At 48.4% G+C, this 27,069-nt stretch overlaps 1 protein-coding gene across 4 annotated transcripts in view; it reads left to right on the top strand.

Moving 5' to 3' along the window:
• Positions 1–23,800, top strand: part of SYK (spleen associated tyrosine kinase) — an 83,447-nt gene extending 59,647 nt beyond the window's left edge. For 3 of the 4 annotated variants that reach the window (XM_038527307.1, XM_038527305.1, XM_038527304.1), the window contains 6 exons: positions 206–383; positions 3,104–3,313; positions 4,295–4,484; positions 15,148–15,288; positions 15,952–16,064; positions 21,599–21,860. In XM_038527307.1, the coding sequence (XP_038383235.1) occupies positions 206–383; positions 3,104–3,313; positions 4,295–4,484; positions 15,148–15,288; positions 15,952–16,064; positions 21,599–21,671 (905 nt within the window). In that variant the 3' untranslated portion in view covers positions 21,672–21,860. Of the gene's footprint in view, positions 1–205; positions 384–3,103; positions 3,314–4,294; positions 4,485–15,147; positions 15,289–15,951; positions 16,065–21,598 lie in introns of all 4 variants that reach the window. The other variant, XM_038527306.1, reaches the window with a different exon arrangement.
• Positions 23,801–27,069: the final 3,269 nt, after the last annotated feature.

Here is a 27,069-nt window from a genome sequence, read left to right as displayed (position 1 = left end):
TCTTATCCAGTGGGGACGGGGATTCTTGCTGCCCCCCTAACAACTGGGAGGGACCGTGCCTGAGTGCTCACTGACCACAGAACCATCCGGGCCGACCAAGGTCTGCAAAGGTGAGGTGTAGCCTGCAGGAGGCAGGAGCAGGAGACGGTGGGATTTTCAGTAGGGACCCAGCCCTAGGGTCGTGTGTTTCTTGACCGCACTGCAGACGCCCAGAGAGAGGCCTTGCCCATGGACACAGAAGTGTATGAAAGCCCGTATGCCGACCCTGAGGAGATCAGGCCCAAGGAGGTCTACCTGGACCGCAAACTGCTGACCCTGGAGGACAACGAACTGGGCTCTGGGAACTTCGGGACTGTGAAGAAGGGCTATTACCAGATGAAAAAGTAAGTCGTGGCTGCGCCGTCACACCGCACATTCTCCTGCAGCTGCAGTTCTAGAAACCAGCACATGATGTGCCCCTCCCATGCATTTAGTCCGAGACACAGGATCAACCCAATACGCCTGAGTCCTTCTGCGTCGACGTGTCTGGTACAACTGCCATGAAAGCATCCATTGTGTGTATCAACTTTGTGTAAATCAATGATATATATTAGTTTGTGTCTAGTAAGTGTAACTTTTTGAGCATTAGAAAGTGTAAACAAGCAAAATAAAATGAGAACATCGTATTCATCCCACCCAGATATTGCTACCATTAACTACCATTATAATTCCATTAATACCATTAATACCATTAACTACCATTAACTACCATTATAATACCATTAATACCATTAATACCATTAACTACGAGTAGCGTATATATATTATTTAGGTCTTTTCACCAACACACAGACACACATGTATTATTTAAGTAAAATGCAATTACTCGGTGACGACCACACGGCATTTTTGGTTATTTTATTTTATTTTTTAAATTGTGTCTCATTTCTCTTACCCAGAAAGTTGCTGATCACAGATATCATTAGTGTAATTATTTATTTGATTTTCCTTATGGTTTCAGAAAATAACACACAGCACACAATAATTAAAATTGCTGTGTCACTGAAATCTCTGTGCCTCATTTGCTCTTTAGAAGATGTCCTGCACAGAGCGTTCAGTAAAAGTGCTGGTCTATACAGTCCTCTGAAACAGACACTAACCCTGAATATGTATGTTTGAGTTAATATGTTATTGATATGAATACAATTGGGTTTAGTTGTTTGATACTATTTTGAATTTAAGACATACAGGTTTTTTTTTCTTGATTAGGTAAATATACATTACTCAAGTGTCAAGAATGTAGGCAAAATATGCACAGAAACTCTTGCTTTCAATCCCATTTTTTCTGGGTGCGTGTAATTGACTGATATGCTCATTTGAAAATCTATGCATGCATCCCACAGTCATTTGTGAAATGAATATAAATTACTCTGTATTAAGGCATAAATTTCTTCAATTAGCTTGTGACACTTAAATTCCTTGCTTAATTAAATACATATATTAACACAGACAGAACTGTGGATATGTAATTTCAACTATGTGTTTGGGGAAAGGAGAGGAGATGTTTTTAATTTTATTTTTAAAAAGATTTTATTTATTTATTTGAGAGAGAGAGAATGGGCTGTGGGAAAGGACAGAGAGAGGAGAAGCGGACCCTCCATTGAGCAGGGAGCCCAATGCGGGGCTTGATCCCAGGACCCTGGGATCATGACCTGAGCCAAAGGCAGATGTTTCACCAACTGAGCCACCCAGGTGCCCCAAGGAGATGTTTTTAATCATGAATATGTATTATAGTTTATTGAGTACTCGTTTTCCTCTGCTGAGATGACCTTATGGTTTTTCTCCTTTATTGTGTTTATGTGAAGTCAATGATTTTTAGATGTTCAAGCCACCTTGCATTCCTGGAATAAACTCATCTAGTTTGTGAATTAGATACTCTTTCTTTTTCATAAATTACTGAATTGAATTTACTAATATTTCTCTTTAAATATTTCCATTTATATTCACAAGAGACATCAGTAAATTATTCTCTTGGAAGTTTCTTTGTTTGGTCTTGGTGTCAGGGTAATAATGCTGGCCTCAAAATGATTTGGGAGGTTTCCTTCCTCTTTCCTTTTCTGGAAGAGATTATGGGTGTTTTCTTCTTCCTTAACTATTGGGAAGAATTGAAAGGTTTCTCTCATTCATTTTGACTCCTACCTCACATGGTATACAGAATCAGTTCCAGGTGGAATGATAGAAATATGGAAAGGTAAAATGAAACACTGCCTAGAGGGAGCATAGGGAGGTGGTTCCATGACTGAAGGAGGGTGACGGAGGTGCTCATGTAGGAGTTACAGCTTGCACTCAGTGTGGAAACACTGGTTAAACTCTACACTAAAGTGGTCTGTGTTTTTGTGAATGTATGTTAGACTTACTCCATTGTTCTCTTATTTTACCTGTTTTTCTTTTTTTGACAGTTCTGTTTTTATTCTCCCATTTCAGAGTTCAACAAAAGAGATATACTTCCTGCATGTGTGGGAATTCTATCATAGAGAAATGCATTTTTTTTTTCAAATGATACACAGTTAAGTTCCATTCATTTATTTAAGTCCCACTATATCAGAATATTTTTAGGAGGTCATCATGACCTATGTGATGTTTTTATGAGAAAGTGATAATTTTTTGCACGCTTGTTGAAGCTTCCTTAAATCTATCAATGCTCAGTTTTAAAAAGTGTTTTGTAAATTTTGAGCTCTAACAACATATGCTTTTTAAACTCTGCATCTGGAAATTAATTTTTAACATATATCAAAGGAATGTTATATTCACTTACATTACAGTTAATCTGAGATGGTACATCTGAAGATGCTGCAGGAATCCATGCATGTCACAGTTTGTGAGGTTTATTTGAAAGTCATTTACATATCTTGCAATATTGAGGCTCTGCTTGGTTGGGACATTCTTCAGCACCCCCTCATTATTTGTAAATCAATGCAGGATTCTCTCTTTGTCTATAAGAAGAGAGAACACAGTTGCAGGTATCTCCATTACATCATTTCTACCACAGCATTTATGCTTTGTAATTACCTGGAACTTAGCTGCTTTGAAAATTTTCTTATGAGGGTTATGATTTCTTATGCAGAGTCGTGAAAACAGTGGCTGTGAAGATTCTGAAGAATGAGGCTAATGACCCTGCTCTTAAAGATGAGTTGTTAGCAGAAGCGAACGTTATGCAGCAGCTTGACAACCCTTACATCGTGCGCATGATTGGGATCTGTGAAGCCGAGTCCTGGATGCTGGTCATGGAAATGGCAGAACTGGGTCCACTCAATAAATATTTACAGCAGAACAGGTATCTTTAAGTCCCCCAGAAGCTGATACTGTGATAGGGCAGAGCCCTCCTGCCCAGTGTACGTAATAGCTTTAATTTCTGTGGGAGGCTCTCTCTCCCCCCTTGCCTTCCTTGTGTTGGCCCAAACTCAGTGACCTTAAGGGTGGATGGAAGAGAGTCGTAGTCTTTGGATCAGATACTCTTTTAACCCTTATTGTGCTAAGGAAGACTCTAATCCCACAATTTAGTCTTCATTCTCCCTTGCTCACTCTGTATTGCCTGGTGATAGAATCAGCCTTAGAATATCTCGGTAATCAGTCTCCCCTCACTAGGCAGATCATGCCCACCTTAGTGAGAGAAATATTAAAATAAACATTTTGAAAGGGGTAACTAGTGACGTCTTACTCATCTGGCTGACCTCTACCTCTACATTCCCATGAGTAATTCCAAAAATAATCTGATGCTATTAATGGATTACAACCATTGGTAGGATATTCACGCTGTGCTCATCTATGGCCACTGTTGAGATGAAGGAACTCACATGGAATAAGTCACAATAATAACCACTGGTTACTTTGTCCAATTTGATACATCACGTGTGTACTCTACTTAGATTGTGTGTCTAATCTGCACAGAAGAGAGGTGCCATTAGTCCCACTTCACACATAAGAAACTGAGACTCAGAGCTGGTTTTGTTATCAGTCCGATATTGAAACGAGGATTCCAGCCAAATCCTAGCTGTCTGTGAGTCAGGTCTGTCCGTTCCATTACACTACTTTTCATGTAACTCAAAGCACACCTCGAAAATCGTACCAGTTGAATACCAGGTTAATGGTGCTTGGTTTTGAGCAGCTGTAAGTCAACAAGGTTGTTTGTCACCACTTGTTACTCTTAAGAAGAATAGGAAATGAGTGGATCCCTCTGCCTACACAAGGAGCATGATTGGTTGGTCCCAAATGGAGTACTGTTCACCACCACTAATGACACATCTGTAACTTTCAGGCACGTCAAGGATAAGAACATTATAGAGCTGGTTCATCAGGTTTCTATGGGAATGAAATATCTGGAGGAGAGCAATTTTGTGCACAGAGATCTGGCTGCAAGAAATGTATTGCTGGTTACTCAACATTATGCCAAGATTAGTGATTTCGGACTTTCCAAAGCACTCCGTGCTGATGAAAACTACTACAAGGTAGGAATAACTTAGCCAGTATGCCAAGCAGCAGGTGGTGAGAATCTGAAATGCAAGTGTTTGTGTTCTTTATTTGATTATGGAAAGGGTCTCAAGAAGCAATTTATCTATGAAAAATATGTAAAAAATATTCTTGTTAAGCTTTGATTATATTGTTTTTAAAAATGGTAATACTCTAAAATATCATGAACTGAGTTCACTCAGAATATTAGCTTTCAAACTATATTTCTGGGAACAAAAAAAATCAAGGTATTAATTGATAATTCATTAAAAAAAAAAACAAGAATAGAATTCCTTCCTTAAATTACTTTGGAAAAATGGGTTGAACAAGTTGATTCTTGTAGGATATCTCAGAGCTCCTCCCTGACCCCATAAATGAACTGATAGTAACTAAAGGAAGGCAAAAACTTAAGAAAGCCCCATATGAACTCAGTTACAGTGTATGTGAGTCTATGTGGATCAACTGGAAAATGTAATGGGAATGGAACCTAGAAAGTGGAAGAGGGAGCCAAGGACAGATTTCCAGCTCTCTAGGTCCCTGGGAATGTCCAACATCCTCAGGAATTGATGGCACACCTTGAAGTCTCACTTGTGAATGGCAGGATGGGGGGTGGGATTGACCTGAGCTCCACATTGTGGAGTTCCTGGTACCCCCACTCCCCAACTACTGGCTTCTCTCTGAGAGGGCCACCATGCATACGGCAGATGAGGACAGCAGACCTCAGCTTGGGGTCAGCATGAAGGTCAGACAGGAGCAGAGCTGTCTGGAAGTACTCCATTGTCCATAAAGAAGCTGGTCCCAGAGCACAGCCCCTTCAGTGATGAGCCAGGGTTAGAAAAAGCACCGAGTGAGCCATTTGCAGAGACGGCTGGGAACTGGAACAAAGGAACCAGCAGAGTGACAGCCACAAGCACATGCCAGAGAGAAGTAGGTTTTCCATCAGGGGGCACTTTGGAAACTTTCATCATGATAATTAAAGAGAGAAGAAAATCTAGGCACTGAAACAAAGACTCACAGAGGACATAGAGAAGTGGAGATAACAAATCATCCCCAAACTTAGTGCCTGAACACAATACCAAGTGTTAATTTATCCATAGTTCTGCAGTTTGGGTGTGGCTTGGTGGGAGGGCGCATCTCTGCTGCACACAGTGTCTCAGGGGCCGTCCCAGGAGGGTGGAAAGATTCATACCCGCTCTGCTCACTCACACAGCTAGAGCCTGATCTCACCTGGGCTGAGGCCTGGGACCTCCGCTGGGGTGGACCCATCCATTACTAGCTCACCAGCACATGGCCTGTCCATGCTGCCTTGGCTTCCTCCCAGCATGGCAGCGACCGTGGGTGGTCCTGAGAGTCAGTTACTCAAGAGGCAGGAAGTGAGGCCACCAGGCTCCTAAGGCTGGACCCATGAATTGGTTCAGAGTCACACCCACCTCATGCTACACAGGTCAGAGCATCCACAGCCCAGCCAAGATGCAAGGGAGGGGAAAGGACAGGCCCACCCCTGGTAAGGACAAAGGTTAACATGAGGGCCAGTATTTCAAACTGCCATAGATATTCAGCAGCACACTGTTGAAAACTAAACCAGTAAATCTCTGAAAACTAATGAAGAAGAGAAAGAGAATATTGAAGACACTAAAAAATAACAAGCCAAAAGATCTGGATCAAGATAGTGAGGTAGGAGACCTTGGCCTCCATCCCACCGAAAGATCAACAATTAGACAGCCATTCTTGAAGGAGACAGCTCTAGGAGAGTGTGGGAATCCACTTCAGAAGCTTCAGCAACACGGGGCAACAACAGACCTCAGAATAGCTGCACAAAGAGAAAGGAGAAGAGTGTCATTTTACCTGCACGACACCATCTCCAGGCTGGCATCGCTCAGTATCATGTGAGAACAGCCAGCTAGAAGGAGTTCCTCCCATGGGGAAAGGGAGAGTGGGGTGAGCTACCAGCCTCCCCAGCCTTTGGGGGCATGGCCTGAAGGACTTGCTTCCTGTCATCCCACCCAGACACCAACAAGGCTGAGGCCTTTTGGAGACAGCTGGGAGCCAAGAGGAATGCCCGGGCTACCCCTGTCGGCCACACAGTGGGAACAACCATGATTCCTGGCAACCTACTCTGCAGGGGCCCCCGGCAGCCTTCACTGCTGAGGACTTTTGGCTGTCATGGATGTCCCCAGCTTTTGTATCCCATAATGGGATCCCATTATGGGCCCCAACAGACTGTTCCACAGAGGACCCCAGATGCTTTCCGTGCTAAAGAAACTAACAGCAAGCACAGCCTTTGCAGACTCCTGGCAGATTTCTTTTTTCTTTTTCTTTTTTTAGAGTTTTACCCCACATATTTTCACATTCACAGAGAGCAGATGCCTGATCCCCTCCCTGCTCCCCAGCCCATCAAGGAATCCACATCAGCAGCCAGCTCTGTCTGCTGCAGCTGCATGGGTGCAAAACACCAACCCAGACCCCCACAGCTGACCTCCACCTCCATGCACACATTCATTGCTATCACCTGCATCTGTGCACATGCATGCTGCAAGCCCACGTCCACTCACTGGCCTCCCTGCTGTGCTTGTGTTTGGAATGAACCCGTGCAGCTGCAGGAGTGCACATGGACAGCCAACACCCTTAAGGCTTTTGTGGGCTCAGATCTGGCCTTGTTCCCTGTCACTGGGCTGCAGTGCTGGGCTCACCTGCAGTTAGCACCTGCATGCTGCAGCCCAGCTCCCATCACCAACCTCTACAGCCATGCATGTACTAATGGCAAGCCCCTGCAGCTGTGTAAGAGCTTTCCAATAGCCAGAGACCCCATAGCTGCTAGTACATCTACATTTGGCCCCAGCCCATACTGCTGGCCCAGCCCCACTACATATGTGTCCACAGCTGGCTGCCATCACTTCATGGGCACCTGCAGGTGGCCTCCACAGGTGAGTTTGTGCATAGAACTGACTCTGGCCACCATCACCACCTAGCCTGGTCCCTACCTGCTGGGTCTCAAGGTGGTGCTGGGGACCCCAACAACCAGTGCAGGCACTGCAGAACCACAGCTATCATTAAGGATCATGCAATTATTATTTTTGTGGACCTCAGAGACCTAAGTCAATAAGATCTCACACGGACCACAACTGGACCTATCACTCAACCTGCACTTGCCACCCCTGCGCCATGAGACCCAGAGTCAGAGCATACTTTAGTATGTTCCCACCTTTAGGTGAAAGTCTTTATTAAAGTCAGCCCATAAAGTCTGGAAGAGGTGACTGCTTCTTCAAATGTGCAGATACCTACTCAAGACTACAAGAATCATGAAGAATCAGGGAAACACAACACCATGAAAGCAACACAGTAAACTTCCAGTAACTGACCCCCAACTGACTCCAAAGAAATTGAGATGCCTAAATTGTCTGAAAAATTATTCATAATAGTCCTAAAAATATTCAGAGTGCTGCAAAGAACATAGGTTTAAAAATTTAAAGCAAAAATTGGGAAAATGATACAAGAACAAAATGAGAAGTTCAATAAAGAGATAGCATAAAAAAGAACCAAATGAAAATTTGGAGCTAGAAAATACAGTGATTGAACTGAAGAATTCAATGCAGAGTTTCAACTTCAGACTGGACCAAACAAAAGAAAGCATCAGTGAATTCACAGACAGGTCATTTGAAATCATCCAGTCAGAGGAACACAAAGCAAGAAAAAATGAAAGGGAGAAAGAAAGTCTACAGGACTTACAGGACACCATTAAGAGAAAAAAGTCACATATTATTAGAGTCCTTGGAGGAGAGGAGAGGGAGAAGGGGGCCAAAAGCTTATCTTGAAAAAAACTGTGGCTGAGAATTCCCAAATCTGGAGAGAAATTTGGACATCCAAGTTGATGAAGTTCATTGGTCCTCAAATAAACTCAGTTCAAATAGATCTTCTCCAAATATTATGCAGAAACCTTACAGGCCAGGAGGGATTGGGATGATGTATTCCAAGTGCTGAAAAGAAAGAATTGCCAACCAAGAATACTTTTATGCACCAAAGCTCTCCTTTAGCAATGAGTAAAATAAAGACTTCTTTTTTAAAGGATATATATATATATTTTTTTTTAGGATTTTATTTATTTATTCATGAGAGACACGGAGGGAGAGATGGGGGGGTGGTGGCAGAGGGAAAAGCAGGCTCCATGCAAGGAGCCTGATGCGGGACTCGATCCCGGGACTCCAGGATCACACCCTGGGCCAAAGGCAGGCGCTAAACCACTGAGCCACCCAGAGATACCCAAATAAAGACTTTCCTAGACAAAAGCAGAAGGAGTTCATCACCACTAGACCTGCCTTAGAAGAAACGCTGGAAGTATTTCAAGCTGAAATAAAAGAATGCTAATTAGTAACATGAAAACATATGAAAATATACAACACACTGGTAAAAGTAAGTATATAATCAAATTCAAAATACCCCAATACTGTAATATAGTTTTGTGTTAATCACTTAACTAGTGTAAAGATTAAAGGACAGAAGTATTAAAAATCACTATAGCTACAATAATTTGTAACTGATACATAGTATAAAAAGATAAAAATTGTGACATCAAAAATATAAAATATGGTGGGAAGGAATGAAAAGGTAGAGTTTTTTATACAATCAAAGTGAAGTTGTTATCACCTGAAAACAGACTGTTACATACGTAAGATATTTTATGTAAGCCTCGGGGTAATCACAAAGCAAAAAACCTGCAGTAGATACACACAAGATAGAAGAGAATCTAAGCACACTGCTATGGAAAACCATCAGACCACAAAGGAAGACCGCAAGAGAGGAATAGAAGAGCTAAGGAGCTACAAAACAGCTGGAAAACACATTTATAAGTTTTTATCTATTAATAGTTACTTTAATTGTACATGGATTAAATTCTCCAACCAAAAATAGTGAGTGTCAGAATAAATTAAAAAAAAAAAAGACCTAAACTACATGCTGCCTGTAAGAGACTCACTTCAGTTTTAAGGACACACATAAACTCTAGGTAAAGGGATAAAGAAAGATAGTCCATGAAAATGGAAACCAAAAAGTAACAGAAGTAGATGTATTTATAGACAAAACAGACTTAAGTAAAAAACTGTAACAAGAAACAAAGAAACTCACTATATAATAATGATGGAGTCAATTCATTAAGAGGACATAACAATTTTAAATATATATGTGCCCAACATTGGAGAACTTTCTTAGTATAACCTGAATAAACAAATACTAACATATATGAGAGAGAAATAGACAATAATGTAAGAATAGTAGGGATTTTCAGGACCCCACTTTTTAACTATAGAAAAGTCATCCAGACAGAAAATCAATAAGGAAACATTAGACTTGAACTATACTTTAGGTCAAATGGACCTTAACAAAATTCACAGGTGAATTCTATCTAACATTTAAAGGAGAATCAATGCCAGTCCTTCACAAACTCTTCCAAAAAATGGAAAAAGGAGGATGGTTCAACATCTGCAAAACAACAAATATGGTACTCTGCATTAAAAGAATGAAAGATGAAAATCATATGATCATCTCAGTAGACGCAGGGAAAGCATTAGACAAAATTCAGTATCTTTTCATGATGAATACTTTCAATAAAGTGGGTATAGAAGGAACATGCTCTAAGATCAGGAGCAAGACAAGGATGTCCACTCATAGTACTCCTATTCAACATGGTATTCACTGGAAGTTCTAGCCAGAGCATTTAGGCAAGAAAAATAAATAAAAGGCATCCATGGCTTAAATAAAATAACATTGTCTCTATTTGCAGTTGATATAATCTTACGTATAGAAAATACTAAAGACGCTACCCAAAAAATATTACAACTCATCAAGAAATTCGGTATAGTAGCAAGATACAAAACCAACTTGCAAAAATTTGCCACATTTCTTTGTATCCACAATGAACTGTCTGAAAAGAAATAAAGAAAAACTCATTTATGATTGCATCAAAGCAACAAAATACTCAGGAATAAATTTAAATGAGGAAGTGAAAGATCTACGCACCAAAAACTTTAAGACATTGGTGAAAGAAATTGAAGAAGACAAATAAAATGGAAAGATATCCTGTGTTCATAGAGCAAAAGAGTTAATATTGTTAAAGTGTCCATACTACTCAAAGCCACCTGTACATTCAATGCAAATTCCTATCAGAATTCCAATGGCATTTTTCTCATAAATAGAAAAAAAATTCTGAAATGCATATGAAACCATAAAAGACCCCCAAGTAACCAAAGCATTCTTGAGAAAGAACAAAGCTGGAGGCATCATGCCTTCTAACTTCAAACTACACCACAAAGCTATAGGGATCGAAGCAATATGGTACCAATGTAAAGAAAGAAATGAAAAATAATAATAAAAAATTAAAAATAAGAAAAAAAGAAAGAAAGAAATGTGGGCTGATGGAACAGAACCAAGAGCCCAGAAATAACCCTATGCATACATGGCCAACTAATATTTGATAGGAGAGCCAAGAATATTCAGTGAAGAAAAGACACTCACTTCAGTAATAAACGGTGCTGGTAAAACTGGATGTCCACATGCAAAAGAATGAAATTGGACCTCTATATTGTTCCACTCATAAAAATCAACTCAAAATGGATTAAGGACTTAAACATAGGACCTGAAGCCGTGAAACTCTGAGAAGAAAACATACAAAAAAGCCTCCTCGATATTGGTCTTGGCAATGATTTTTTTTTTAATTTGACACCAAAAGCAAAAGCAGCAAAAACAAAAATCAGTAAGTGGGATTATGTCACACTAAAGAGCTTCTGTACAGCAAAAGAAACAGAAGTGGAAAGGCAAGCTATGAAATGAGAAAAAAAATTGCAAACCAGCAAATAAGGGATAAATATCCAAAATATATTTTGTAAAACAATGGCAAAAAAGAAAACATCATATTTTAAAAGTCATAAAGGACTTGACTAGACATTTTCTATTCTCTTTCTATATTTCTGTAACCAAACAGGATATCCAAAGGCCAATATAAAGGAAATGCAATCATCACCAATCATCAGGAAATGCAAATCAGAACCACACCTGTCAGAATGGCTAGTATCAAAAAGACAAGAAATAACAAGTGTTGATGAGGATGTGGAGGAAAGAGAATCCTCATGAACTGTTGGTGGGAATGTAAACTGGTGCAGCCACTGTGGAAAACAGTATGGAGGTTCCTCAAAAAATTAAGAATAGAACTACCATATGATCCAGCAGTGTCACTTCTGCATATTTATCTGAAGGAAATGAAATCGCTATCTGGTAGAGCTATCTGCATTCTCATGTTTATTGCAACATTATGCACAGTAGCCAAGATATAGAAACAACCTAAATACCAAGCAACAGATGAATGGATAAAGATGGGATGGGGGGGTAGTGTATGTGTATGTATATTGGCTTAAAATGTAGGCATGGAAAAATGCTCAATATCACCGACACCAGGGAAATACAAATCAAAAACCACAATTAGATACCACCTCACACTGGTCAGAATGGCTAAAATAAACAACTCAGGAAACAACAGGTGTTGGTGAGGATGTAGAGAAAGGGGAGCCTCTTACATGTTGAGGGGAATGCAAGCTGGTGCAGCCTCTCTGGAAAACAGTATGGAGGGTCCTCAAGAAGTTAAAAATACGGCTACCCTGTGACCCAGCAATGGCACTTGTAGGTATTTACCCAAAGGATACATACACAGTGATCTGAAGGGGCACCTGCACCCCAATGTTTATAGCTGCAATGTCCACAATAGTGCACATATGGAAAGAGCCCAGATGTTTCATCGAGAGATGAATGGATAAGGAAGATGTGTGTGTACACATATACAGCCATCAAAAAGGATGAAATCTTTTCTTTTACAACAACATGGATGGAACTAGAGGGTATTATGTTAAGTGAAATAAGTCAGAGAAAGACAAATACCATATTATCTCACTCATATGTGGAATTTAAGAAACAAAACAGAGGATCATAGGGGGAGGGAGGGGAAAAATAAAGTCAGATGAAAACAGAGGGAGACAAACCATAAGAGACTGAGCTCTAGGAAACAAACTGAGGGTTGCTGGCAGGGAGATGGTTGGGGGGGATGGGGTAATGGGTGATGGGCATTAAGGAGTACATGTGATGTGATGAGCATGGGGTGTTATACGCAACTGATGAATCACTAAGTCTACCTCTGAAACTAATAATACATTATATGTTAACTGAATAGAATTTAAATAAATAATTTTTTTAAATGTAGGCAAATATATGGGATACCAATCATAAAAAAGGAAGGAGATGCTGCCATTTGCGACAACATGGATGGACCTCAAGGGCATTAGGCTCCGTGAAAAGTCAGACAGAAGGATCACTTCTGCATGACCTCACTTATATGTGCAAACTAAAAAGCCAAACTCTTATAAACAGTAGATTTATGTTGTCGGGGTCATGTCGGGGTCCAAGACATGAGAAGATGTTGGTCTCAGAACATAAACGTCTAGTTATCAGAGGAATAAATTCTGGGGGTCTCTGTGTCCTATGGTGACCATAGTCTACGGACTGTGTTATATACGTGGAAGCTGCTAAGAGAATACATCTTAAATGTTCTCACCAGAATGACGACAAACAACGGTCATTTTGTCAGATGAAGGATGTGCTACCTAACCTTATTGTGTGTAATCCTAACATTTTGCTATAGGTATGTGTCTCAGTCATCATACCGTATATGTTAGGAGCAGAGAGAATGCACATCACTGAAAAGATGGGGACTTGGGGGATTTCTTGAAGAAAACAACATGAAGTGGCACAGAATCCAGAGTAAAGAGTGTTAAAGAGAAAGGATACTGATACTGATCGAAGCAGATCTGTATGTGGCCCCATGACCTTGCACCACACCATGACCGTAAACACAAAGGCCCTCTGATCCCACAGGTCTTTGCCCTGCATGCGGCACAGACACACACTGTCAGTCACACTCATCCCAGCAAAAATCAGGAAACTACGTAATGTGCTCTCAGTAGGAGGCTGGTTAAGTTGTAGTAGATTTATAGGAAGCATGCAATCAATGCTTCTAAAAGTTGGCAACGTATATCCCTAGCTTTTCTACGTCCCAAAAGGTATATATTACCCCCCATACTTGGATATAGATTTTTCTGGAGGGATTCAGAAAAGATGATCAAATGCGGCCATCCCAATGGCTGAAGATGTGTATCACCTCAAAATTCAAATTAAAATGGAAATAGCACGCATGACTATATTGTTCATAACTTTTGAAAAATCAGAATCTAAAAATGATGCATTACATCATTGAGATAGAAGTGTAATCAGTGTGTCATTTAGAGACTTGCCTTGGTGCCTGTCCTCCCAGAGCAACGTCCCAGGGCTGCACCCCACTGACTTACTTACCATAGGGCAGGCCATCTCTCCTCCGCCTAAAGGGTGCTGGTTAGAATGTCGTCCATAGGACGGAGCAGGACTTTCGTGCACCGAACTCCAAACCCCGGAGGAAAGGGTTTTTGCTGGGCATAGCCTCAATCTCTTTACTACCACTTACTTTTTTAAAGTAGAAAGTTTAAAACATTCTTGGAGTGCTTGGCTATCTCAATTGGTGGAGCCTGTCACTCTTGATCTCAGGGTGGTGAGTTTGAGCCCCACATTGGGTGTAGAGATGACTTAAAAATAAAATCTCTAAAAATCTTTTTAGAAAAAGAAAAGTTTAAAACATTTTTTCCAGCGATACTAACAGCCTGTGACAAAATAATTAACATTAGCTTAAAATCATAGACAAATACATAGTAATAGTTAAATATACTTAGGAATAGTCTAGTATTTCTCGGAGCACAACCATGAAGGTAATATTCGGGCTTGACTCTTCAGTAGTTACAACAGGCTCCATGAAGCTATGAGTAGCCAAAAGAAGAGGTAAGAGAAAAAGACAAAAAAGTACAAGAAATACAGTCTGAATCTTTAAAAATACAATTGAAACTTAAAATTTAATTTTTTTAAGATTTAAATACATATTTTTAAGCTTCAGAACAAATACATACATGCACACGTGCACAGGGCATTCTGTGAGTCATTTTATTCCTGTTTTTTTTTTAATTGTGGTTAATATACATTAATTTCATTTGCTAACCTCAATTACACCGTCTTAACTATTTTTAAGGGTGCAGTTGGCTAATGTTAACTTCGTGGTAAGTTAAGTTGGATTAAGTGTTATTCCCTGTGTGTACGACCAGTCTCCAGAATTCTCTGACACTGTGTCCTCATTAGACAGCTACTCCCCGTTCCCCCTGTGAGCCCCCTCATCCCGGTCCTTGGCAGTCGTCTCTGTGAACCAGACCCATGTCGGGGCCTCAGGTGCCTGCTTTCGTGCACTATTTGTGCTGTAGGGACTTGACCAGCTTGTTTCACTGAGCGTGATGTCCTCAAGCTCCATCCACGGCACAATGTGTGTGTCGTTTAGAGACCTGCCTTGGTGTCTGTCCTCCCAGAGCGACCTCCAGGGTCAGGCACAGCATCCCCTTCCTGTTTAAGGCCCAATGATACCCTATCGCATGGATATTGACACTTTGTTCATCGGTTCCTCGGGCGATGGACACTCGGTGGCACACACCTGTTGCTGCTTTGAGCATGGGTGTCCGCAATTCTGGTGTCATGGAGAGCCTCTGTCTGCTTTGCTTTCAGGCCCAGACCCACGGGAAGTGGCCCGTGAAGTGGTACGCCCCGGAGTGCATCAACTACTACAAGTTCTCCAGCAAGAGTGACGTCTGGAGCTTCGGGGTGTTGATGTGGGAGGCGTTCTCCTATGGGCAGAAGCCCTATCGGGTGAGCCCCTGCTCTTTCACTTCCAGCCGTGTGGCCATCGGGACAGAGAAGCACCCGATTGTTGTTACGAGGTGCTGAAAAATCATAAAATTGTCAAATCTGGGCTCCCTGTCGGAGCCTTTCTCTGTCTGGTGACCCTGAGCGGTTAATATGACCTCAGTTTAATATAGACTGGAAAAATGTATATATTTGATATTAATTGCACAGTGTATTTCTTTTCATTGTCCATTACACCTGTAAATATGCATAAAATAGATCTAACTCAACATTCATTAGGGTAGAAATAGAGATATTTCATCCTGGCTAGTTCCAGGATTAAATTTATAGTTTAGTTAAATATTTTAGATTTTTAAAAATCAAAACATGCATGCCAAAAAGTGCACATGTGCTAGAATACAGCTTGATGAATTTTCACAAACGAGGTGTCCCCATGAAACCTGCCCCCAGGTGATGAAACACAACAGCACCCCAGGCACCTATGGCCTGTCCCCCAAGGGTAACCCCATCTGACCTCTAGGTCATGGGTTAGGTGCTCCCGCTTTTGTATTTTTTATACGTGAAATCATGCCCTCTGTTCTTTTGCTCTGTTGTGTTGTGTTGTGGTTGTTATGTTGTGTTGCTGAACGCTGCCTTTAACAAGCTCGGGTGTGTTCTGCATTTTAGGGCATGAAAGGAAGTGAAGTTTCAGCTATGCTGGAGAAAGGAGAGAGGATGGGGTGCCCCGCGGGGTGTCCAAGGGAGATGTACGAGCTGATGAAGCTGTGCTGGACATATGAGTGAGTACCCAGCATGCCCTGCAGTTCACGCCAAGGCCCTGGGGCAGATGGGAAGGCATGGAAAAGCAGCTCCGCCTCTGCCTTTTCATGAACCAGGGATGTGCTCTCTTCTAACCAAAGAGGGGTGGGGGGGCCTGCTCCCTGGACCATGCACTCGTATTCTTTGGTCCAAAAAATATGTTTAGACAATTAACTCTAATCCAGTGTATCAACATTTAAATGTGGATTTTTATCACCGGGGGGTGAGGGTGGTCAGCTCAAAAGGTGTCCATGGGAGTCTGGGCCAGTCCATGACCCACTTGTGGTGGTCGTGAACGGCAGGGGTCCTCAGCAAGGGGATGTCATACTTGCCCTATTCCTGACCAGCTGTCGAGGTGAGACCCTGGGTGTCTTCCAAGTCACGGGGGATCGGCCCAGGGAGCGCTGCCCCAGCGGTGACTCAGCCCTTGGAAGTGGTCCTCACAGTCTGCCAGGTGCCATCACACATCCTGCCAGGGGGGTCGGGGGGGGCGCCCATGGCCTGGGGTGGGCAGGTGTCGTGCAGGGAACCTCAGCAGGCCAGAGAAACACGTCACACACGAGAGTCGGGGATTCGTCCCGGCTGCCAATCAGGGAAGTGGCCTTGACCTTGCCTAACGGGCAGCCTGCAAGTAGACCGTAGGGAATCCTGGGCCCCGGTCCTTGTGCGTCTGACCCCGGTGTATGCCGGTGAGCCCCCCCCACCCCCACCCATAACTCTGAAATGTGGCAGGAGTGTGATCTAGAGGAGCCTGTGTGCATGCTGTGTCCTGGCTTCAGTGCCGCGGGGTCAGCTGTGCTGTCAGATACACAGGCCGGTGCAGCAGGAGCATCTGAAGGTTCCAGAATGTTCCAAGTGCTTTCAGATGCGGCCTGGGATTGATTCTGTGACTCCCCAAGGAGCACCCTCCTCCGCAGTTGGGAGTGGAGGTCATGAATGCCATCATGATCTAGAGATGACCCCAGGTCAGCCCCAGAGGGAGAGGGCACATGTCCCTCCATCTGCTGCAGACACTGTCCAGGGAAAGGGGGCCCCGTCAGAGCCACCGGAGACAGCGCAGGCTCACCCAGGCCTCCAACAGGCACCCTGTGCCCTGCTTGGCTTTGGAAAGACCCCCCTACATGCTCCCAGGGCTGTGAGGATTCCCTGGGGGCCGAGCCCCAGGTCGGGAACACGCTCACGAGCCTTCCCTCCATGGGCGCGGGCCAGCCTCTGACCTCAGCGACCCCTCTTTCCCAAGGACATGGGGTCAAGTGACCCCCGACAGCAGCGCAAGGCCGCGGGGCAGGTGTAAGCCAGGGAGGGCGCTTGCTAGAAGTGAGCGTTCACGGATGTGTTCTCCTGCCTGCCTGGGGCCTTCCCATGGGAAGTTTCACTTCCTGGGGAAGAAGATGCTTGAAATCATCCTGAAACACATTTTTTAAAACCCGAAATTAAAGTGGACTGTCAGGGAGATGGTTAAAATCAGCACTTCGGCATTTAATGCTAATACCGACACGGTTTGTCTGGCGTCCTTTGTGTCTGCCAGTGAGGAGGGGACGGGCCCCACGGGGTGGGGCGGCCAGGAGTGGGGGCACCTCTGCTCGGCTCCGGGGTGGGGGGCCCTGACCTGCCCCAGACCCTCAGTGCTCTGCACGCTCTGCTATGACTTGGGGCATCGGGACCAGGCCCCGCTCTGCCCGCCCATCCCTGCTGGACACATGCGGCCCCTTGCGCTGTCACCCCAGCATGGTCCACAGAGAGTGGACACACCAGCGACACAGGTCTCCTGGGTCCTCAGCAGGCCTCTGAGCCCTCAGAAGTCTTTCTTTCCCGGGGTAGGTGCCCACCAAGAGGTCTCAGTCACATCAGCGAGGCTGCAGGCCGGGGTGCCTTTCCGGTGGCTTCCACCCAGGCCTGCTCACTGAACCAGCCGTGGGATTCGAGTGTGGGCAGGTGGAGGGCAAGAGGACAGCCCGTGCCCAGGACTAGACACCACGGCTCCTTGGCAGGGTTTGATTGGTTTCCAGCACCTCTGTACTTGTGAAGGTTCGGGTTCTTCTGGTCGTGACCCGACATGGCGGGGGGATGGGGTGCTCAGAGCCTGGGTCTAAGTGTACGTAGTTAGATGTGCTCCTGGATGACAAAGCTCCACTTCCTTGGGCACGGCCCCCAGGGAGCCTCAGACCCCAGGAGATGGCCTGGCAGCAGGGCCCTCCCTGGGGATCTCGGGGGGATGCCCGTCCCGTCCCGGGCAGCCTGCAGCTCTGTTCCAGCCAGCCTGCCCTTTGGTTCTATGGTGTGTCCTGGAGCAACGGGGTGGGGGACAGAACCCACCTCCGGGCATCTCCCTTCCAGAGGAGAATAAGGCACTCAAGGCAGCACCTGCAGAGGTCACACGGAGGGCAAGGTGCACGGACAGAGCCAGGCAGGGAAGAGGGGCCCCCACGAAAACAGGGAGTGGCAGGGCTGGGGGCTTCAGTCATGTTCTACAGAGTCAGCGCCTGCCCTGTAATTAGGGATGCCAGGGGGGGAAAGCCCCTGTGAATCAGGAGAAGTTGGGTCTCTTTACCCTGAAAAATGGACTTCTGCCCAATGGAGAAAAGCATGGACACTGAGTGTCTCTGAGGTCAGGAATGATCTAGATGGGGCCCAACATGCTGCTTCAAGATCAGTAAACATGAGCAACGGGGTGACATTGCCTGGACCATCATGAGGCCTGCTCCTGCGTCCCTGCTCTGCTCAGTGCCAAGTCCATTCCCTCTGAGCACCTCATCCTCGGAGTACCTCATCCCTGAGCACCCCATCCCTGAGCATCCCCATCCTCTGAGCATCCCCATCCCTGAGCACCCCATCCCTGAGCATCCTGTCCTCTGAGCACCCTGTCCTCTGAGCACCCCATCCCTGAATGCCCCATCCCGAGTGCCCCCTCCCCTAAGAGCCCCAGTCTTGAATTCACTATCCCTGAGAGCCCCTCCCCTGAGCGCCCAGCATTCATGCATGCAAGCCACCATCCCTGCACCTGGGGCGGGGGTCAGCAAGCCTCACGGAACTGCCCCGCTAGAGCCTGCAGTTGGCGGGGGGGGGCGGCCAGGCAATAAGTGAGCTAAAGAATCCATGCGCTCTCAGAAGGTGATGGGTCCAATGGCATATCAGCGGTGAGGACAGGGCCCTGGAGGGTGTGGTTCACATGGGCTGGGGGTGGGGGTGTCCCAGGACACCTCCTGCGGGGAAGCACTTTCTCACACAAAGAGATGCAGCACCCGCCTGGCTCACAGAAGCACAGTGAGCTTCCAGAACCTGGTGGGTCACCAACATGAATACAAACAAACCCTATGTATTCTTCATGCTTTTTGAAGCTTTTTTTTGTTCTAAACATTCAACTAGATAGATGAGTTGGTTAACATATGATAGCTGCATAGACAGATGATGGATGGGCAGATTGGGAGCTGTTTAGACAGACATATACGTGCACACTTTGAGATTTATCACTGACACGTCCCATTGACCACCCTCCACGTACCCACCCAGCCCACCCGTTGACACTTTCTGGGTGAAGGTTACAGCCCTAGGCTGGCTGTGCTGGAGGATTGGGTGTGTGGGGCAAACATACCACACATTACCCCACTTCAGCCCCACTTAAGCCCATGATTACATATTTGATGGCCATAGAGCCACTGTCAGGAATCACGGGGACTGTCGTTAGAGGTCCACATGGGCCTGTGTTAGGGAGCAGTGTTCCACCTGAGGACCCCAGGATTGGGGGCGGGGGTGCAGGCAATGAGGAAAGAGGGGCCACTGGCACGAGGGCCCGAGCAAAGAAAGCCCCCCAAGGCCTGCGGAGGTGACACAGACAAGTGGGGACGGGCAGGAAGCGGGCACACATACAGGGCACTTGGCCACACTGACTGATGCTCAGTATCATCCCAGGGGCATCGAGGAGGGTCCTCCCCACCCTCAGGAAGCCTCACAGGGTGTCTCTGCTGAGGGCTGGCCTGTATCCCTACATTGGTTTGTGTGCTCAGTGCCTGGTTGCTGAGTGGCCAGAGACTTGGGAGCTCTGTACATCTGGTCCCCAGAGTGGGAGAGGGACACTGGGTTTTGCAAAGTTGATGGGGTGTGTTCTGTGTAAAAGGAGGGAGGCTGTCCGTCTGGGTCGACATGGGTCCCACCCAGGCTCCTGCACAGGGCATGGCCACCACCCCACCCTCCTTGATCACAGCTTGGTGGCCAGAGTCACAGCCCCCACCCTGAAGCCTGGGGTGGCCCGCATCCCCCGCCATGACCACAGACCCCTGACAAAGTCCTGCAGTTCATCCTGGATTTCGGGAGCTCCTGAAAGCTGTAGGTGAAACCATTTATTTTGATGCCATTTGACAAAACCCAGTTTGGTTCTGTAGAAACAGAGCTTCCTCCCAGTGGTAAGTGATTCTGGGTCCCCGTGAGCCTGGCCCCCTGGGCTGCCCTACCAGACCCGTGCTGGGCCTTCCACCTCTGGAAATCACAGTCTGAATGTGCATGCGGCACCTCGTGGAACCCCAAGTTCTGTTTCACTTACTGGGCAACTCTACCTACTAGCAGGAAAGCCCCAAATCCCATAATGTCAGCAAAATAGCTTCCACGCCTGAGTAGGTTCTCACAATTTTAAGACATACTTGCTTCCAGCCGGTCCCGTCATGGGGGAGCAAGCGGAGAAGTCCATACAAGCTCATTCAGAAGTTACGAATTGTTAGAAATGTTTGCACATCATTGCTTAGGTCGTGACCTGCCCCCAACAGTGACATAAAGTACCGCCTTGCTGTGCTGAGTGTTGTAATAGGGGGCCCACCTCTGCATCTGCCGTGGCAAGTTTTGAGATTTGTGGGTTTTTTTTTTAAGATTTTATTTATTTATTCATGAGAGACTCACAAAGAGAGGCAGAGACACAGGCAGAGGGAGAAGCAGGCTCCCTGTGGGGAGCTCGAAGTGGGACTCAATCCCAGGACCCCGGGATGATGACCTGAGCCAAAGGCAGATGCTCACCCACTGAGCCCCCAGGCATCCCAGGTTTTGAGTTTAATACAATCCCATATCAACAGCACGTTTTCAGAAGATACGGAGCTATCCTGTCAAGGTGAGGGGGGAGTTCAAATTGTGCCCATCCATTTTTAACAAGAGTCGGAGTCCAACTTGAAATACGGGCCTGGGGCCCACTGACCCAGTAGGTATGTTTAGGTGCTTTCTATTTTGCTGGATCAGCAGGAGAAAGTCTCCAAACTGGGCGGATCAGAGCTCCTAGCTTTGAGAGCAAAACATCTCCCAAGGTGAAGACCGAAGTGCATCACGTGGCGATCCCGTTGTGTGCAGGTTGGGCCCTGCAGATCGGGTGGGCCTGACTCTGTTCTGCGGGGGCTTCTGGTCGCCCGGTGTGGGGAGCAGGGCCAGCAGGTGCCTGCAGGGAGCATGGCCGTTGGCACCTGCTGCCCTCTTAGGGGCTGGGGGGCTGGATCCCAGAGCAGCGCAAACACCAGCGCTAATGCACCTCTTCCCTTTGCAGGGTGGATCGCAGGCCGGGGTTCGAAGCCGTGGAGCTGCGGCTGCGCAATTATTACTACGACGTGGTGAACTAACGGCCCCACACCCTCCGTGGCTGCCAGGGGTGAGGGGAGCCGTCACAGCACAGCCCGCCCAGCATACAGATTTTGAGAGCGGCCCCCTCTCTGTGCCGACAGGAGAGCCAGCCTTGTGCACAGCATGCCCCTTGACTGTTGCCCCCAGAGCCTGTCCTGGAACTCGCCCTCCCCCGACAGCCTGGGCAGACAGACAGACCCCAGGCCCCAGGGACCCGTGGACGGCTCTGTGTCCCCTGTGTGTGTGGTTGCCCTGGCAGGTTGGTTCCCTTCGGGCTGTGTGTCTGCCTCCTGACGTCCCGCTGCCTGGAGGTGTCCCGGGCACCCACGCCGCCTGCAGTGGACGGGACGGGAGCAGACGGGGGCTCGGCTGCCTCCAGAACGTGGCTCCAGCAGGTCTGAAGATGGAGTCCTGCCACAGGACAGCTTTCCTGGCGATGAAAGTGCTTTGAGGTTTTAAAAAAGAAAAAGAAAAAGAAAATTCAGGCTGGACCAGCAGGATTTCTAAGCGTGGGGCCAGTTCACGGGGAGTACAGGTGCGGGTCGCGCCTTCGCTCTGTGCCTCCAGAGACTCAAGACGCCCCTCCACGTGGAAGATGGGGCCGTCGGCGTGAGCTGACCTGGTGTGCCTCCCCGCTGAGGGCCTCTGCCCAGCCCACCCTCCCCGGTCGGGGCTCGCATGGAGGTGGTGGAGAGGGGCCGTCTGTCCCCTCAGGCCTGAGCAAGGACAGATGGCACCGTGCAGCGGGCTGTCCTCTCCTTGGGGAGGCCCCGGCTCCGTGTCCTGGAGAGACAGTGCCGCCAACCCCCCGACTCTCTCTGTGTTCATGGTGTGGGGGTGAAGGGGACAGCCCAGTGGCCACGGCCACCATGGATGAGTTTCCTAAGCTTGTTTCTATCCATCATAGAGCCACAGACCCGGCGCCTCACCACGAGCATGCCCGAGTGGACTTTGGGGCAAAGCCACATGCCTGGGAGTCCTGTGCTGGTCTTCTAGGGGGCGTGAGCCCTCGAGTAACGAGTGAGCTCATACGTGCCCTTGGCCCACGAACGCCAGTTTGAAAGAATCAGCCGTCGTCCTGAGGTCCCTGACCCCACAAACTTGGGCGGTCCTTGGACATCGTAATGTGCACGTCCATGCTGTGGGGAGACACCTGGTCCCTCCTCGCACCCCGGGGACCGGGGGGGGGAGAGGCAGAAGCTGGCACCCTTGCTGAGCCAGAAGGGGACCTGAGCCACTCATCAAACTGGTGGGAAGAAGCGTTTAGAACCCACCCAGACCTTTCGGGGTCATGCTCCCTGGCAGTTTAATCGTTTTGCTGAATAGGAAGCCCTGGCTGCCGAGCACGTACTCAAAACAGTGGCAACATACACTCGGAGTCCCTGAAGCTAAAAAGGTGAGTGACCGGATCTCTGCGGCCAGGCTGTATGTAGATTTGCTGGAGTCGTGCCCCGCGGAAGGGTTGGGACAAAGCACCGGTGACAGCCGAGCAAGAGGCCGTGTTCTGAATGGCTTCCTGCTGCCGCCGGGCCGTGTCTCTGGCCGAGGCCGCCCACGGGAGGCTCCGCGGTGTGAACGGGCGACGTCTGCGAGGTCAGGATCCTCACGGGGCGCTGGCCAGGGCTGGACCTCCCACGCTCACCGCCCACCCGACGGTTCTCTGCCCCCCACGCCCCCCGGCGCCCGGGCCACTGCCCACTCCTCGTTCAGCCAACGGATGCGCCACTCAGGCCAGAACCAATCAGTGCCGATGCCACAGACACCATGTCCCCACCGTGGGCCTGGAGGCTCCCGGAACACAGCGGTGATCCCTGCTGTGGTGACAGTCACAGGGACTGTTTCAGGGGCTGTCACGGGCCTTGGCTTTCCTGTTGGACGGCGGCTTCCCACTGACCCCAGCCCAGCGACCGCGGCTCTGCCTCGGTGTCCGTGCACGGGGGTGACCGCTGCGTCCTTGGGGCTCCCCCACTCCCTCCCACAGAGCACGCACCACCGTTTCGAAGAACCACATTTTTTTTAACTATGATTTTTTTTAAATAAAAGTTTTTAAAGTAGCTTTGTGATGATTTTCATGGGTGTTACTAGAATGCTGTAGGTCTCACCGTCAAATAAACAGTGTTAAACAGCATCATTAAATGCGAGGTGTGGTTTTTTTTTTTTGTTTATTTTTAGTGTTGGGTGCCCAGGTGAGTCCTAAAAAGCTGGATGCACACAGATCCCTGGGAGCAGGTCCGTGAGCTTCTGTTGTGCAAAGTCGTGCCGAGGAGGGCCCTGGCTGGCCGTCACCCCTGTTCCTGGGCGGGGTGGGAGGGTCTGCCCGAGGAGGGCCTCACAACCTGCCTCATACCCCCAGGGAAGGGGGGGCATGATGATCCCACAGATCCTGGCAAGTGCCAAAGCCCGGCTGGGGGTTGTGGGCTTTCCCGTTCTGTGTGAGGACAGCTTACAGGGCTCTGTGGGGAGTGGAGGAGTTCTAGATCACACCCCCCTCTCCAGCTGTTTTAAGGGGGTCACCCAGGCTCACTCACATACCACGGACACACAGCATGGAAATATACACACGACACACGTTCCTGCATGTCACAGGTGCACTCGCACATGCCACCGACACGCATAGCACAGGAGCCCACACACCACACGTGCTGGGCCTCACCCCCAGGGACCTCCTAAGTGCCAGCGTGAGGCAGGAGTCCTGCTGGGGGGGGGACAGGGGATGCGCTGCTGGCTGTTCTCACTTCTCCCGAAGTCCCGCTGCCTGGAGGTGTCCCGGGCGCCCATGCCGCCTGCAGTGGACAGGAGGGGAGCAGATGGGGGCTCGGCTGCCTCCAGAACGTGGCTCCAGCAGGTCTGAAGATGGAGTCCTGCCACGACAGCTTTCCTGGCGATGAAAGTGCTTTGAGGTTTTAAAAAAGAAAAAGAAAAAAAAAAATTCAGGCTGGACCAGCAGGATTTCTAAGCGGGCCAGTTCACAGGGAGTACAGGTGCGGGTCGCCTTGGGGCTGGGCCTGGGACCACAGGTCAAGGGTCGGTGCCTCTCTAGGCCCCCAGCCTCCCTTGGGGTCCCACTGATGGGCCTCCTGCCAACACAGGCAGAGGTTTGGAGTGGGCTGACCTCATACTCCCTCAGCAACCCTGACACCAGGACAGCAAGAGATGGGGTCAACACAGAACGCACCTGTTGCTCTGGAAGCCGTAGGGGTGCAGAGCAATACAGTCGGCTGGTCCCCAGCACCAGCCAGGGGTGGGTCCCCTGCACGCGGGGGAGGCTCACCCACCACCTTGTGCCGACACTCGTGAGTGCAGACGCAGAGACCAGGGGCCCAGCTCTGAAAATGTCGGGGGAGGCCTCACCTCATGGGGACCCGCGGGCCAGCGGGGTGGGAGCTCAGGAAGCCAGGGACCTTGACCTTGAGCCTTCGACACCAGGGAAGGGGCAGGAGCCACAGCCGGGATGCGAGGCAGCTGTGTGGCTGAGTGAGCTCGGGCCAGGGGGGCCTTGGGGCTCGCACCTGTCATGCCCAGGTCCGTAAACGCGCCCTCGGTTCAGGGAAGGCAGACGCCTTTTCAAAAGTAGGAATGGGTCCTGCTGTGCGTGTGCTGTCCTAGTAGGGATGGACGGTGCTGGCGGCTCCTGCGTTGTGCTTCTCCTGGGCACTGCTTGTGGCCGTGGGCGGCCAGGGACAGCGGGCCCTCCGGAGTCTCTGCATTTTCCCGGGTGATGTGAGCCAGACAGAGGCGGCGCCCCAGCCCTACTTCAGCCCCTTCCCCCTAGCGTGGCCCCCGAGGGGCCGACCCGCACCCGTGAGTCTGTGTGGTGCAGCCGGCACTTGCCCCAACGGAGCAGTTTGGGCAGCCAGGGTCACTCCTGCCCCGGGAAGGGCCCCGGGAGCCCGTAGCCCACTCGGACTGGAGGAGTAACCTAACAGACACCACCTCATGCATTCTCGCCAGCTCAATGTTTCCCCGGCTTCTCTGACCACAGCCCCGCACAGATCGGGGGACACAGGCCGTGGGTACGGAGGTAATTCTGTCCCGGGTGTCAGTGGGGGAGGCAGTTAGCTGTCCTAGGAGCTGAAGAACCAGCCCCGTCCTGATCTCAAATGTTGGTTGTTTACACACCGTATTCACTCTCTCTCTCTCTCTCTCTCTCTCACATCTACACACATGCACACCCCCCAGGACACATAACAATCAATCATGTCTTCAAATAAAAAAAAGAAGAAGAAGAAATGGTAGCATGTCGAGACACCTGGGCTGCCCAGGGCACATAACTTGGTGTTTCACTGCTTAAGAGCTCTTTCGTGGGCCACTTATGATTTTAGAGTTTTGCAGAATTAGCCTAAAGGAGGAAAAAATAAAAACCACTTTTCTGGAACAGCCGCCTCCCAATCCAGTAACATCCGCCCGGATGCCCTGCACACCCCGAGCGGATTCCACAGGTCTGTGCTTGTCTGACGACCGTCTGTCTCTCTGGCAGGTGGGGGTGGGGAAGGCTGCTGGTCCCTGCCCCCTTGCAGGGCGTCGGATGACTAGGTGACGCTCTCTGCCCACATGCCGCTCAGCCGGGGACGGTTCCAGGAGCTATTTGTTTAGCTAGGCGTTATTTGACCAAAGCCATGAGTCACAAGATGCTATGCCTGGCAGTCTTTGAGGTCTCGAGATGACTCAGTTTTCCATGTCATTAAACTGTGGAACAATGAATGGAAAATGCATATTGTTCATAAGCAGCTCTTCCTCGTTCATAAAAATAAAGAGCTAGTGTGTGGTACTGGTTCCAGGCAACATCACATATTTCTGTAAGCCGCTGAGGATGCCGCTGAGCACGCTGGGACCCGGCGACCCAGGGCTGCAAACCTTCCCCGCTCGGGCCTGGCTGCAGGGGAGGGGGACCTTCCCTCCCGGACACAGGGCAGAGGGGAGGAGGCCGCAGCCTCGCACACAGGGGACAGGGTGGGGGACCGTTTTGCTAAGTTGGGGCCTTTACCACGTGGCTGTGCCAGAAAGACAGTGATTTTCATAGAGGAGGCGAGCCACCTGCACCCAGGCCCTGATTTCCCATCACATGGCACCCCTGGAAATCCACAGACAGCGCCCACGTACGGGAGGGTCTGGTGGGGCAGACTTCTGGATGCTGGCCGTGCTCCCACAGCTGCCACCTGCGCAGGCCTCCAAGCTGCACGCTGTCATCCGGGCCGCCGTCACAGCCACGGGACCCGCACCGCCCCATAAGCAGGCTCCCCACCTTTCTCCCTGCAGAAAGAAGAAGCCAGATGCTCGCTCTTCAAGTTGGTACCATGTGGAGCACACACAGGGCAGGAGAGTCCAGGCAGAAAGCCACACACGCACACACACTCACACACACACTCACACACACACACACACAGCATCCACACCGAC

This window comes from Canis lupus, chromosome 1 (assembly GCF_011100685.1).
Source record: "Canis lupus familiaris isolate Mischka breed German Shepherd chromosome 1, alternate assembly UU_Cfam_GSD_1.0, whole genome shotgun sequence".
Lineage (NCBI taxonomy): Eukaryota > Metazoa > Chordata > Mammalia > Carnivora > Canidae > Canis > Canis lupus.
Note: the sequence above shows the minus strand (reverse complement) of the source record. Positions and strands in the feature narration are given on the sequence as shown.